The 14137-nt window shown below is 43.3% G+C and overlaps 1 protein-coding gene across 1 annotated transcript; it reads right to left on the bottom strand.

Moving 5' to 3' along the window:
• Window positions 1-1338: 1338 nt before the first annotated feature.
• On the bottom strand, window positions 1339-6624 carry LOC128425315 (O-acyltransferase like protein). The gene is made up of 15 exons (XM_053411872.1): window positions 6468-6624; window positions 5742-5875; window positions 5560-5638; window positions 5344-5479; window positions 5020-5216; window positions 4144-4356; window positions 3951-4053; window positions 3450-3551; window positions 3137-3302; window positions 2959-3038; window positions 2733-2843; window positions 2426-2549; window positions 2101-2287; window positions 1557-1699; window positions 1339-1440 (listed from the first exon to the last, which is right to left on the bottom strand). Exons 1-15 carry the CDS (start codon window positions 6622-6624, stop codon window positions 1339-1341), a joined length of 2034 nt encoding a protein of 677 aa, XP_053267847.1.
• Between the last annotated feature and the right edge of the window lie 7513 nt (window positions 6625-14137).

The following is a 14137-nucleotide window of genomic DNA, read 5'->3' as shown; positions in this document are numbered from 1 at the left end:
AACAGCTGATGGGCTGTAAATAGTGTGTTGACGGACAAGTATTCTGCACTGAAATTATCTGCACAAAATTGGAAAATAACCACTTTTTTGTTTTCAGTGGTGGTAGGAGCAACAGTTAATCTTTTAATTACAGGTCAAAATATAGAATTAGGCATCAGCACTAATATCAATATGAGTATGTCAACCATGATCAATATTTCCTTGTCTAAATTAAATATTACTCAACGGCAAATGAAACGTTCACATCGTAACTTTAAATGCTCCGGGAGTCACAGACATGTTAAACCATCTTGGGCATGTTGTTGTGGGGTTATGGATTGGCTGTGGCCCCTTGGACCCATGTAGTCATGGAGAAAGAGGTATCATCTTACCCAAGCTGGATATATTTTTACACCGTGTTGTTGCACTGGCTGTCTCGGCCTGGCGTCTGCCGTCTCTCCTCAACTTCCCGGTTGAGAGCCAGAGGGGAACGGTGCTGCACATGGTGGACGTGTGCGTCACCAGGTTTTGTTTGTTTGTGTGTGTGTGTGTCTATATGTGTGCTAGAGGGTCAGTTAAAGGATGCTTTTTCCAAAACCACTTTAGGCAGTAGTGTCATAGCAGGTGACTGACTAATATGAGACACATCTTAACTATGTCAAAGTCTTATAAAGAGATACCAAACCATATTTGGCAATAATCTTATACAACTGAGCACATGACAGTATAAAATAAAAAAAGTATTGATAATTCATGTATGTACATTGAAAGTTAAAATAATAATCATCATAATCATAATCATACACTTTATTTAAGTAATACATTGCAAAACACAGTTACAAGAGGTTTTACAAGTTAAAAATTAAAAATTAAAGGTAAACAATAGGAAATGATTAAGAGCAGTTTGAATAACAGACAACATTAGAGCACAAATACTTTAAAAAGTGTCACTGATGAGAAAAGAATAAAGAGTACTTGGTAGGATCAGTACGAGAAGGATACACACGTATAAAAATGTGTCTTTAAGAGAGATGCTCCTCTGGGAGGTTGTTCCAAAGAGTGAGAGACCTGACAGAAAAGGCTCGGTCAATTAATTTGATAATTATCTAACAAAATTTAAACAGGTTTAAAGCTATAAATGGTAACACAGGACTGTGGTTAATAATGAACGAGGCACAAATAGTATATGTAATGATATAATGATATAACAAATAAAATGTTACATCCGTGTTATTTGTTGTATGCTTGATTGAAAACTAAATCTATTTTCAATATATATAAACATATATCAATCTGAAGAGTATAGAAATGAAGGTATAACGAGTGGATGAAGGTTCTCTATTGTGCTCGGACATGCATCTATGTACGGCTGTATTTTAGAAGGAAGGTCTTCTCAATCAGCACAGTCAGCACGTAGCTCACCACCAGGGTCAGCACCACATGGCCAAGAAAAATGTACATCTAATGAAGAGAGAAGACACAGTGCACTAAGTTAAGATTGTATATATATATATAAAGAGAGAGCCAAGTCTGGTCAGCTGTAGGCTTTATGAACCAAAATGAAACGGACCACTTACAAAGTTTAAGTCTGTGTAGTGGATCGGGGTCTCTTGCAGGCCTATATAGATGATGATGAAAATAGGATGTGACAGGTAGCAGGCAAAACTGATGTTGGAAAGTGGAAGCCAGAAACCCAATGACAAGAAGCTCTTGATAAAACCTGGAGAATCAAAAATTTAAAATACATTCATATATTTGCTTTCATGAGTAAAATATCTCACTTATTACTTGACCGGAAATATACACACATGCTACCACTGAAAAAGCAAGCTAAAAAATGTTTTTGCATGTTAAGTGTAATATGCTCTTAAAGCTCGGGTTGGTAATCATGGAAAGCCGAGCAGGCTACACTTTGAAAAAAATGCAACGATAAATCCTACACCCACCCATAGTCAAAGCCACGCCCCCAAAATGCATGAAAACATCACTAACTGACAACTTCCATTACTTTCATGTCAACTGCTTTAATGAATGACACCCCAGACCCAGATTACTTTATTTATAGATGGAATATTTCAACAACCAACAGGTTTTTGGACTCAGGACTCAGGTTTTGTTTACCTCCATAACCTTCCTCACAGGCCACTATTATCCAGGTCACAGCCAAAGCCCAGAGGGTTCTGTGCAGTCCTTGATAGAAGGCATGTGGCAACGACAGAGAGGTTGGCTCCTCCTTTAGGACGTAGGCTAATCCAACCACCACAGCCATAAGTGAAAGACAGCAGAACCAACCAAGTGCTGCCTGCCACTGCAGCAACACACATGAGGGCAGCATTGTCACTTTTATTTTGATCTGATATTACAAACAAGCATATGATGCTTGTTGAAAAACATTAGTGATGCATATATGCCAGAGATGCTTTTCAATATAATCAAACATTCTTACCTTCTGCTTTAGGACCTGATCTTTCTTTGTGGTCAAATATATTCCAGTCAAGACCCCTATTAAAAATGGCCCATATCTTGTGTAGGGTTTCACATAGTAATGTAAGCCATAATTCAAATGGAACCTACAAAAATGAACAAAAAGACATTTATTTTAATTCAAAAGAAACAGATGGAATGTCTAGTTTGCTTTACTCTCTTTTACATTGGATTCTACAGTAATGAAGTGTCAGTGTCAACAGACTGATTTATGGAATTATTAGATAGATTTCGTTCCTATATGCATTCGCACTGGATCCCAATCTTACAGTGCAGATGGCTGGAAGACGGGCAGCTGCAGGAGCGCATTCATGATGGCACCAGAAGCAATGGTCATCAGCATCAGGCCTCCTGCCACAGCCGCAAACACACCTTTGTTCCTGATAAACACCAGATAGGATGGGTAGGATTACGTGTGTGTAACGCGGTGGCTGTTTTAAAACATTGCAATTACAAAATATTTTTGGAAATGATATGAAAGCAAAGTGGACATACAATTTGTAAAGATAGAGCAACAGTGGAGTGGTGGCATAGCACTGGAAGTCAAGAGACAAGTACCATGCCCACGGGATGCACTGGAGAGAGAGAAGAAACAAATGTGCAAAATACAGTGGGTCAATAAACATACAAATACATTTCCAACAGACAGCCAGAGACAGTTTAAAATTACTACCGGCTGTGAGGATGGGATGAGATTGCTAATCAACAGCACGTTCCCCCACCAGTACGTCTTACAGTCCGCCATTGTCTCCATGATTTGGAACCAGTATGGCCCCCCCCGTACTAAAGAGGTGAGGCCAGTGGTGAAACACAGGATGAACAGATGCAGTGGTTGAATCCTGTAATGAGAGAAAGAAACAATTAAATCGACATTGGTTCTGAGATCACGTTTTAAATGAAGGGCGTCGAGATTCTGATGAGAAAAAATGTCTTTGTGACACTAACCGATTTGCATGAGATGATTAGGTGAGTTGATTACACAGTACCTTTTAATCCTTTTGAAGAGGTAGCTGGCCACCATAGAGATGCTCAGTTTGCCATCAGCCCTGTTGATGGAGTTTAGCAGAGACCTGGCACTGAGCAGACCCCTAAAACACAGAAGCTGCCTTTAAACTCACCCGTAAACCTTTTTCAGATACATTAGATTGTAACAGCTTTCAGGCATGAACACCAGAATATAATATCCAGAAATTGGTTATTTTTCTGAATTCTGCCTTTTACATATCAGGAACATTGCAGGAGACTGTCCGACACATTCACAACAGGAAATATTTGTGTACTCTTTAAGTTATGCGTACTTTGTGTGTTAGAAACGTCATCAACACGCCCCCTCTCTTGAACTTTCTATACATTTCACTGTGCCATTCTCACATAGGCCCACTCTGACATTTTCCTGGCCCTTTTAATTAAGGGGCTGACAGGGGAAATTCTGGAACTGCCTCGAACCCGCTTGTCGATTCCACCACTGTCTTTACGCTTCTTCTCACCCCAGCAGCAAAAAGCTGTCAACAGCCAGAAAAACGGGTCCAGCGAAGGCAATCACATAGAGAGGGTTGCTCTTTGCTGCTTTCTCCCAATGTTTCTTGTTATCTGCAACAGAGATGATACAACATAGGTACAATGATATGTGAGTAATGGGAAGAATTCGAAGTTGAATGAGCAAATACCGGTATCTCATACCCAGGTTGTTTATGACAGAAAACTGGGTGGAGTGGCCACACATGATCCAGAACAGGCTGAGGACACGGATGCCATGCAGGGAGGAGTGGCCTCCTCCTGGGATGGATGAGGAGGTGCTCAGGACACCTTGGCTGGTATTCTGAAGAGAAAGTGCCCCCAGGCCCCGGTTCACACAGCTTCGAGGAAAACACAGTGGTTTGTGGCTGGTGCTATCTACTATATATATAAAAAAAAAAAAGAAGCAATCTATAAATATAAAGATTTGGCTACTGCACCTTGAAATTATTTTTGAAATTGTCTTGCACATAAATTACTTTTATATCTGGTTTCAAAATGTAACAGATGTTCTGCTGTGGTTGATTATGTACATTTTATTTTAGTACAAAGTGTAGCTGTTTAGTAGGGTTTTCAAAAGTATCAATACTTTGATACTTTTTCAATAACGTGTGTTTAAAAATGATGCAATCTCCATAAATTTCCCTTTTGATGGTATCGAAGAAACGAACCAAAGCAAATCAACTGATCCTCAACGCCTTTTGTGGCTTATTTTTTTTTTTTTTACAGTTTTTAGTGTATATCCATTCTTTGTACATATCGATGAATTAATTATTGATTAAATGTATTGTATATGTAAATGATCCTCACCTATTGTCACAACTTTTGGGTTGTGACAGAAAGAGTAGGGTCGCAAATACAAGTGGCCTAAGTGATTTCTCTTCGTCACGTGGCTGAAGATGAAGCGTTGTTTTTTACACATTCATATCAAAGTCTTTGTTTAGTTTTAGTATCATTACAACCCTATTTCAGTCTCTATTTCATTATCTATTTTCTGTTGATCTTGCAGTCACAGCTTGGAACCAGTTCCTGTGAACTTACCCTTTTCCTCTAGGCTGCCACCGTTCCTTTCACTGCCAGAGGAGCCATTGCTCTTCAGGGTCCCATAAAGGTTGAGGCCAGTGTTTATAGAGGATGATTCAAGAGACGGACTGACCTCCCTGTTCTTTTTCCACCTTATTATAGCGGTGAGCAGGGTGGCGGCAAGAGGAATCGTGACCATCACAGAACACACAAACCTGCAGGAGAAAAGGTACCAGTATTTTAGATGGAGTGTAGAATCCCTCAGATGAAGTCCTACACATGTAAAGAAGCATTTCTCCAGTTCAATACTCATGGAAATAATTCAGTAGAGAGTAAACTGACAGGCAGGTGACATCGAATGCATCTGGGGAAACGGTGTTGGACAAACAATGGGTCATCAACAGGGCCTGAGCGGTTTGATTGACCAGGATGGAAGGAAAAGGAGGAATGAGGGACCTCTGACCAATCTGAAGTCTTCCTGTTAAAAAAGTCAAGATGTGGAGATAACAAAATTTCACCAAATAAACTGAGTGAATCAAGACTTTTAGAATCACTGACCGTATAGCACCAGCATTTCCACATCCTCTTCCTTGCAGGAGTCAGGAACACAAATACCCACAAAATAGTGGACTGTTTCCTGGGTAAGTAAAAACACTGCAATTGAAATATAAATCTCCCATCCTTTTAGCTAGATGCAAGGACAAGGTTTTATCTCTAAAAATGATGGTTCATATTGTTACCTGCTGAAGAAACACCTGGCAGTACTGTCCAGAGAAGGTGGAGCCATGGGAAGACTGACACTGCTGCCGCGAGCCCGGCTGGTTGACATTACCTCCTTCAACATTGCTGCCCATCTTTCCAAACGCATCATACACTGATGATAAACACAAATAGACCAACAATTATTTTTCATTCACCTTCTTTAACATCGCTATATAGGGATTGTATTCAACATTTTCCATGGTTTGTCAGAGACTAAATCTTTCAAACTTATATAAAAGTTACAAACATAAATAGTTATTAATTAAATTCAGTTTCATTTTATGAAAAAAAAATCATTAATAACAATAATAATAACAATGAAAATAATTATAATGAAGAGTAATTGAATAACTTTGTTTTCAGAACCTATTTCATCCATAAACAAGCATCTAAAGTGTCTAAAAAGAAAGAGACAAAACATTTTTTTTAACTTAAAAATTTATAATTAGATAGTCTACAAGTAAATAAAATGATATATCTATCTAAATACATTAATTAAGACTCCTATAACCACTGGCCTCATAATTTTACAGTTTTTTAGTACTGCATATATTTTTGTAATCTAAGAAAACCGATATCTATGTGGGAATCTTTTCTTTTTGATGTGAATTTAAATCTATTGTCTCATAGTTGGAACTATCACAAATCTCACATTGTCGATTTTCATAATTAACTTACTTCTTTAAAAAGGCAGCATCACTTACTGTTGACAGCGTATTCCCGTGGTCTCTCCTGGTTTAGTTCCCAGAGGAAAGCGTTGGTGTCCTCCTCACATTTTTTAGTCACATTCAATGCCTGTGTGGTTTCCAGTTCTAAACTTGACCATGCAAACAGAAAGAACACCAAAAAACCCAGAGCCATTTTCAGGACTGAATGTATATCTTAGTAGAGGAGAGTTTAAATACTATAGGAAGGGACACACCCTTTTCAAAGAGGTCACATTAAGTCATCCTCTGGCCGGACTTACAAAAACCATCCTGTGGCAAAGGCAATCATCCCCACCTGCAGGTGTGAGCAGGATTGGTTTACATGAGGAGGCTGACAGAGACATCCAGGCTTTGTGATTATGTCCCCGTGCAAAATCAACTTAGTGTTGTAGTCCCATGATTACCAAAGGGACTCCAGATATTTTACCATATACACTACCGTTCAAAAGTTTAAGGTCACCGAGACAATTTCTTGTTTTCCATGAAAACTCACACTTTTATTTATCAAATGAGTTGCAAAATGAATAGAAAATATAGTCAAGACATTGACAAGGTTAGAAATAATGATTTTTATTTGAAATATTAATTTTGTTCTTCAAACCTTGCTTTCGTCAAATATTTGTTGTTATTTCCTCGGGCCGTTGATGATAGTGCTGTTATTAGAATTGGTGGGCTTGATGCTGAGAGGAAGGTTGATGCCCAACGCCCGTCTGTTATTATTATTATTATTAGGAAACTGAAATAAGAATCCCAGCTGTTGATGAGTGTTGTGTTTCACATGAAGAACATTAAACCTTCAGCTGCACCTAATGTTTAAAAAAAAACTTGAATAACGGAGTCATTTCAGATCAGGATAGGAAAATATAATTTAATGTATTGAAATATACAGTTCAGCTCAGTGTAAATTGTTTAATTTGAGATGGTAATGCAGCTTTAGGCTTGAGGCACAACAAGAGCCGAAACCACACGGAGCACATGCTCCTTAACACATGAATGATCAGTAGTGCTGAAGATGGATAGTGTCAGTGAAAGGTTGCCACATGGAATAAAACAAACTCAGGTTAAGCCGCCATGTCTAACACCCACAAATCCTGCAACTAATGACTCAGCGAGGACGATTGTCCTTAGGAAAATGAATTGGACATGGGTATCGGGTCAAAGAGAAGTCAAAGGAAATGTGTCTATGTGAGGTTGGAATCTTCTTGAGTAAAGAGCTTTTGAATTATCTGTGATTGAGCATTGAATTTAGCATTGAAATTCAAGTTTTTGTACTTCAGAAGGCTTAACAGTTTCCGTAGCCTTTACTGAATGCTGTTTTCAATGTTGCATAAAATTGAAACAGATTGCGTTGAGAAGAAAATTTATATAAATCTCAAGTTTTGCAAAGATCTACTTGGGCTCTCCAGCCTTCACTCCTGGAATATGTATATGTGCGTGGGAATGTGTGCCAGGCGCAGTCTTGAAGGCCATGGGGCAGACCCCATTTGTAAAAGCGTTGCAACATTGGCGAAGATCACACTGTAGTGATGGCAGCTGGAGGGAGACAGGGGGTAGAGGGAGAAAGGGTAACAGTCACACAGACTTGAACGTAAATTCGATTTATTTCAAATTTTCAACTGATCTATTTTAAATCTGTTCGATGTATTGTCATTTAGCTTAGCTTAGCTTAGCTGGTGAAACAAGGTTAAAAGGTTACAAATAAAATCTGCATCTCAAAAAGAAAACACTAATGAAGATCAGCATAATGTCTATCAGGAATGTCATCTTTCTCATTTATTCACAGTTCTCTGTTTTTCTAATCAGCTGATTGTGGGTATTGTTTCAGTAATCCAATCAGATCTCAATCAGCCAATCAAGTTTTGCTATCAAACTTTGAATCTGCTCTCTTATCATTTCAATGGTTCCCTATGACCCTGCTAACCCTATCCCCCCCATTCCCATTTCGACCCTCGACCCTCAACATCATGGGGTATATAAGACTCTCATTAATAAATATGGAATTCTTTTTTCAGGAAAAACGCATGCAATGCTTCAAAATGCATGTGCTTGGGCCCGCCCAGTGCTGCTTTGCAGTCCTAGAAATTTTTGAAATTGTATTTTATAGTAAATCGGGTTTTACTTATTGTTTTTATTAGGTTTTTATCAATGTTATTAGGTGACTTTACATGATTTTTTTAAGGTATTCCTTTTCGATTCACATTCGTTTTCCCTTTCCTGCTCCGTGTCAACATCTGCACATAAATACATAGCTCGGAGCAGCAAGTGGTTAACTTAGCTTTAACCCTTGTGTTGTCCCAGGGTCTGGTTGACCCAGCATGTGTTTGTGTGTGTGTGACAGTCTCCCGTCTTTGTGCGTGGCGTGCAGCAATACAAATAATTTTTAGAAAAAACGTGTGCCACCTCATTTTCTTCTTCTTCTTCTTCTTCTTCTTCTTCTTCTTCATCTTCTTCTTCTTCTTCTTCTTCTTCTTCTTCTTCTTCTTGTCGTTCGCATCACCGAGCAACAACAGGCTCGAGTACGCGCCGTTGGCAGCCGGGGACGTGCTACAGGCCCTACGTCTTCGCGTGGGTCCTGTGCAGCTATAAAAAAGAATACAAATGAATTTCCTTCTTCCTTTATTGATATTACCACTGAGCAAGAGTCTTTTTCTTCTTCTTCTTCTTCTTCTTCTTCTTCTTCTTCTTCTTCTTCTTCTTCTTCTTCTTCTTCTTCTTGTCGTTCGCATCACCGAGCAACAACAGGCTCGAGTACGCGCCGCCGAAGATATTGTCGATATTCATGTTTGTCGTCCGTCTCCCCCCCCCCCCCACCCACACACACACACGCTCAAACACACGCTCACACACACGCACTCACACACACGCGCTCACACACTCGCGCCAGGCCGCTGTCCTTTCCGACAGTACATGCCCAGCAAGCCGGCGAAATACGGGATCAAGTCGTGGGTGGCGTGCGACGCCAGATCAAGCTACGCTTGGAAGATGCAAGTCTACACCGGAAAGCCGAGCGGCGGGCGTCCGGAGAGGAACCTGGGGCTGCGGGTCGTGCTCGACCTCACGGAGGGACTGAGCGGGCGCAACGTCACGTGCGACAATTACTTCACCTCCTACGAACTCGCACGGCAGCTCCTGGAGAGGAACGTCACCGTGGTCGGCACGGTTCGGAAGAACAAGCCCGAGCTCCCGCCCCGGCTGCTCGCCGTCAAGGGACGAGCGGCGTTCTCCTCCGTGTTCGCCTTCACGCCCGCCGCCACTCTGGTGTCGTACGTCCCAAGGAAGAAAAACAGGAACGTGGTGCTCCTGAGCATGCGGCACTCGGAGGCCGACGTCAGCGACCGCGCGGACGGCAAACCGGTCGTCGTCCTGGACTACAACCGCAACAAAGGAGGCGTGGACAACCTGGACAAGGTGATCGGAACGTACAGCTGCAGGAGGATGACCGCGCGCTGGCCCCTGGTCGTCTTCCACAACATCCTCGACGTCTCTTCCTACAACGCCTTTGTGATATGGCGAGAGGTCAACCCCGACTGGATGCCGGGCAAGCGGAACAAGCGCAGGGTGTTCCTCGAGCGGCTAGGAAAGGCTCTCGTGGCGCCTTACATCGCGCGGCGGGAGCGCGTTCCACGCACCGAGGCGTCCGCCGCGGTCGTGAAGGCCGTGAAAGTGGCCGCGGCCGCCGCAGCCGAAGCCGCAGCCGCCGCCGAGCCGAGAGACGATGACAGCGACCGAGACGACGCTCGGACCGAGACGACGCTCGGCCCGAGCGTCCGGCTGCCCCTCCGGCCCTAGTCCCGCAGTGACAAGAACAAAGACAGCAACAACGACAGCAACAGCAACAATCCCAGGGTCCGGCCTCCAGTCTAGCTCTGGCCGTCGCGGCCGCCGCGGCCCCGCTCGCCGCGAGCAAGAGGAAGAGGTGTCAGATATGCCCCAGGAACAAGGACTGTAAAACTCACACAAAGTGCTGCGGGTGTGACAAATACATCTGCAAGGGCTGTTCCCTTTTCTATTGCCCTTCTTGCGCGTGCTGATGTGTGGTGGGCTGTGCGTGTGCACGTGTGCACGTGCATTTGAAAGCAGGGACAGGTTCCATTACGCAACGGAGGGAGCCGGGTCGGTCCAACGTCGCAAGTCTAAGGGTCACAGGGACCCCGACCGACAAGCGACCGGCCTCATGTCACACCGGCCCTACGTCTTTGCGTGTGTCTTGCAGCTATAAGAGAAATAATAAAAATGTGTTTCTTTTTTATTATTATTACTGCGCACGAGTCTTCTTTTTCTTCTCCTTCTCCTTCTCCTTCTTCTCCTTCTCATCACCGAGCAAGAACAGTCTCGAGTGCACGACACTGGCAGCCGGGTCGGTCCAGCCTCGCGAATCGTTCAGCTATAAGAGAAATAATAAAAATGTGTTTTTTTCTTCTTCTTCTTCTTCTTCTTCTTCTTCTTCTTCTTCTTCTTCTTCTTCTTCTTCTTCTTCTTCTTCTTCTTCTTCTCATCACGGAGCAAGAACAGGCTCGAGGACATGACGCGGGAAACCGGACAGGCCCGGCTCCGCGAGTCTCAGGGTCACGGGGACGCCGATGGGAGAGACGGTCCTCAACGCGAGCGGCCGCGCAAGCTCCTCAGCGCGAGCCTTCGGGTCTCAGAGACCCAGGTCGATGAGACTCGCCAACGCGGGCATCCCAGGGGTCCTACGTCACACCGGCACGCAACTTGGAGCGGGTGTGACAAATACATCTGCAAGGGCTGTTCGCTTTTCTATTGCCCTTCGTGCGCGAGCTGATGTGTGGTGGGCTGTGCGTGTGCGCGTGCGTCTGTGTGTTTGAAGCAGGGTATCGCAAACAAGCGTTAGTCAAATCGCTACCCAAACGCTCACAGCCAACAGCATGAGGAAGCAGGGACAACACGAGGGTTAAAACAAATTTCTAGGACCGCCTTTTTCCACTTGCGTAATATCTAAAAAATCAGACATGTCCTTTCACAAAAAGATGCAGAAAAACTAGTCCACGCCTTTGTTACATCGAGACTGGACTATTGTAATTCATTATTATCAGGCTCCAGCAGGAGGTCGTTAAAGACTCTACAGCTTGTCCAAAATGCCGCAGCACGTGTCCTGACGAGAACCAAGAGAAAAGAGCACATTTCTCCAGTATTAGCATCGCTACACTGGCTTCCAGCTAAATCTAGAATAGAATTTAAAGTTCTTCTCCTCACCTTCAAGGCCCTTAATAATATAGCGCCTTTTTACCTTAAAGAGCTGTTAGTACCTTATAAACCCACTAGAGCACTCCGCTCCCAGAATTTAGGCCTACTTGTCGTCCCTAAAGTCTCTAAAAGTAGAGTAGGAGCCAGAGCTTTCAGCCATCAAGCCCCTCTCCTTTGGAATAATCTACCACTTTCAGTTCGGGAGGCAGTCACCATCTGTTCGTTTAAGAGTAGGCTCAAAACCTTCCTTTTTGATAAAGCTTATAGTTAGAGCTAATTAGTGCGCCAGAACGTTACTTGTTCTATTTTATGACACATGACACACAGAGCTTCTCTTTCCAGCTTCTCCTTCCTCTTCTCCATCCCTATCCCCCTTCCCCGGAATCCCTTTGCTTTATCACCCGCAGATCCAGGGCCTCTGTGGTCGCACCATGGATTGCGGTTTGTTGATCGCGCACCGGGGGTCGTGGTGGCGGACCCTGTGTCGCGTTGGCATCGGGTACGGGCATTGGACCAGGACCGCAGCGGCGGCTCGTGGTGGGTGGCGGTGGACGGTGACTGAGGACTGGAGTGGCGTCTGGTCTGGATGGTGGATCGTGGTCCTGCTGGTTGCTGGCCATGGACTGTGATCGCAGCGGAACTGCTTGGCATGTCATGTTGGGGTTGTCCTTCGGGATGTTTACCCTCATCAAATGCTGCTAGAGACTTTAGTCTTTAATCTTGAAAACTTTAATCTTGATGATGTTTTCCTGCACGTGGCATCTATTGCACTTCTGTCCGTCCTGGGAGAGGGATTCCTCACATGTGGCTCTCTCTGAGGTTTCTACGTATTTTTACCCTGTTAAAAGGGTTTTTAGTAGTTTTTCCTTACTCTTGCTGAGGTTTAAGGACAGAGGATGTCACACCCTGTTAAAGCCCTATAAGACGAATTGTAATTTGTGAATATGGGCTATACAAATCAAATTTGATTGATTGATTGTTCTCCTCAATGCAGATTCATCCCGTGTGCGTGATGCCGCTACGCCGAGCAGCAGCGCCTCCGACCCAGGAGAAGGCCCCCTCCACTGCCGCAGAGAAAGGTGAGGCCCCCGGGGTTGAGCATTACCTGAGCTCCAGAGCTCTCCTTTCATCAACTTCCACGAGTTATCCCCTGAGAAAACACTAAGACTGTCATCAGATGAATATCTCGGGCTAGAGCGGTCGTCCTCTGACCAGAAGGTTACCAGTACAATCCCAGTCTTCCCCATTTGCATGCCTTAGTGTCCTTGGGCCAGGGGCTGAATCCCCAAATTTGCACCTTCTCATCTAGAAAGTGCTGCATGTTGATGTGTGAATTGTTGAATGGCAAGAACAGTACTAAAGCACTTTGAGAGGTCATCAAGACTAGAAAACAACTATACAGATACAGACCATAAAGAAAATGATCATAAATCTGCTCTTTCCATTGTTAGGGTTCAATTAAAAGATAATCTGCCCCCCCCCCCCCCAATTCAGATCTGCTCCAAATGTAATTGGTTCTTCTCTGACCCAATCTGCTTCTTTCCACTTAGTGTGCTGCTCCCCCTTTGCAGTTGTTCTTGAGTAATTTGACAGCGGAGGCACGAAGCCACGGAGGAGGAGCCGGTGGCATCTTCAACCAAGGAGGCCGAGACTAAGGAGGGTGACAGCAAGGCGGGGGCAGGCGATGCAGGGCCCACAGAGAACGGAGAGCAGAAGGCCGATGACGAAGCCGGGGAGGAGAAGGAAGGAAAGGGCACAGAGAAGAAAGTGAGTCTCAACCAGAGAACGAGTTTGTCAACTCTGAACACTGCGATATTTCACTTTGATATCACTTTTATATGTTTATATGATCCTTACCTTTGCATGATAACTGCAGGCTGCTTCTCATGGTCGCAGCGTTGCATTTCCACAAGATTACATTACATTACATTTAGCTGACGCTTTTATCCAAACAGACTTACAATAGGTGCATTCAAACCTGAGGGTACAAACCTAGAACAACAAGAATCAAGAAAGTACAATTTCTTAAAAAATTAAGCAAAACTATAAAGTGCTATAAGTAAGTGCATTTTAAGTACTACTAAATTGTTAGTTTCAAATTTTATTCAAGGTATAGTCGGAAGAGGTAAGTTTTTAGTTTGCGGCAGATGTGTGAACTTTCTGGTGTCTGGATGTCGATGGGGAGCTCATTCCACCATTTAGGAGCCAGGACAGCAAACAGTCGTGATTTTGACATGTGACCTGTCACCGACACACTCATCCCCCTCTTTACAGTTACAGTTTAGATATGATTATAATCTGCACACACCGGTGTTGTAAACCGTTCTAATATTAAGTATATAATTATGTCTTCAGAGAGAAGTGGAGAGACTTGATTGACTGTTATCAACAGCTCTGTGGGAGATTATCACCTTGAATATTACAGATGAGGTAGAAAGACATTTTATCTATTTGTACAATGT

This window comes from Pleuronectes platessa, chromosome 19 (assembly GCF_947347685.1).
Source record: "Pleuronectes platessa chromosome 19, fPlePla1.1, whole genome shotgun sequence".
Lineage (NCBI taxonomy): Eukaryota > Metazoa > Chordata > Actinopteri > Pleuronectiformes > Pleuronectidae > Pleuronectes > Pleuronectes platessa.
Note: the sequence above shows the minus strand (reverse complement) of the source record. Positions and strands in the feature narration are given on the sequence as shown.

Coding starts and splice junctions, on each gene's coding strand:
- LOC128425315 (XM_053411872.1), bottom strand. CDS start 6,624: ATGGCTCTGGGTTTTTTGGTGTTCTTTCTGTTTGCATGGTCAAGTTTA. Junction 4,357..5,019: donor TGGCAGCCTAGAGGAAAAGG/GTAAGTTCACAG, acceptor TATATATAGTAG/ATAGCACCAGCCACAAACCA. Junction 2,844..2,958: donor TTGCTCTATCTTTACAAATT/GTATGTCCACTT, acceptor GGTGTTTATCAG/GAACAAAGGTGTGTTTGCGG.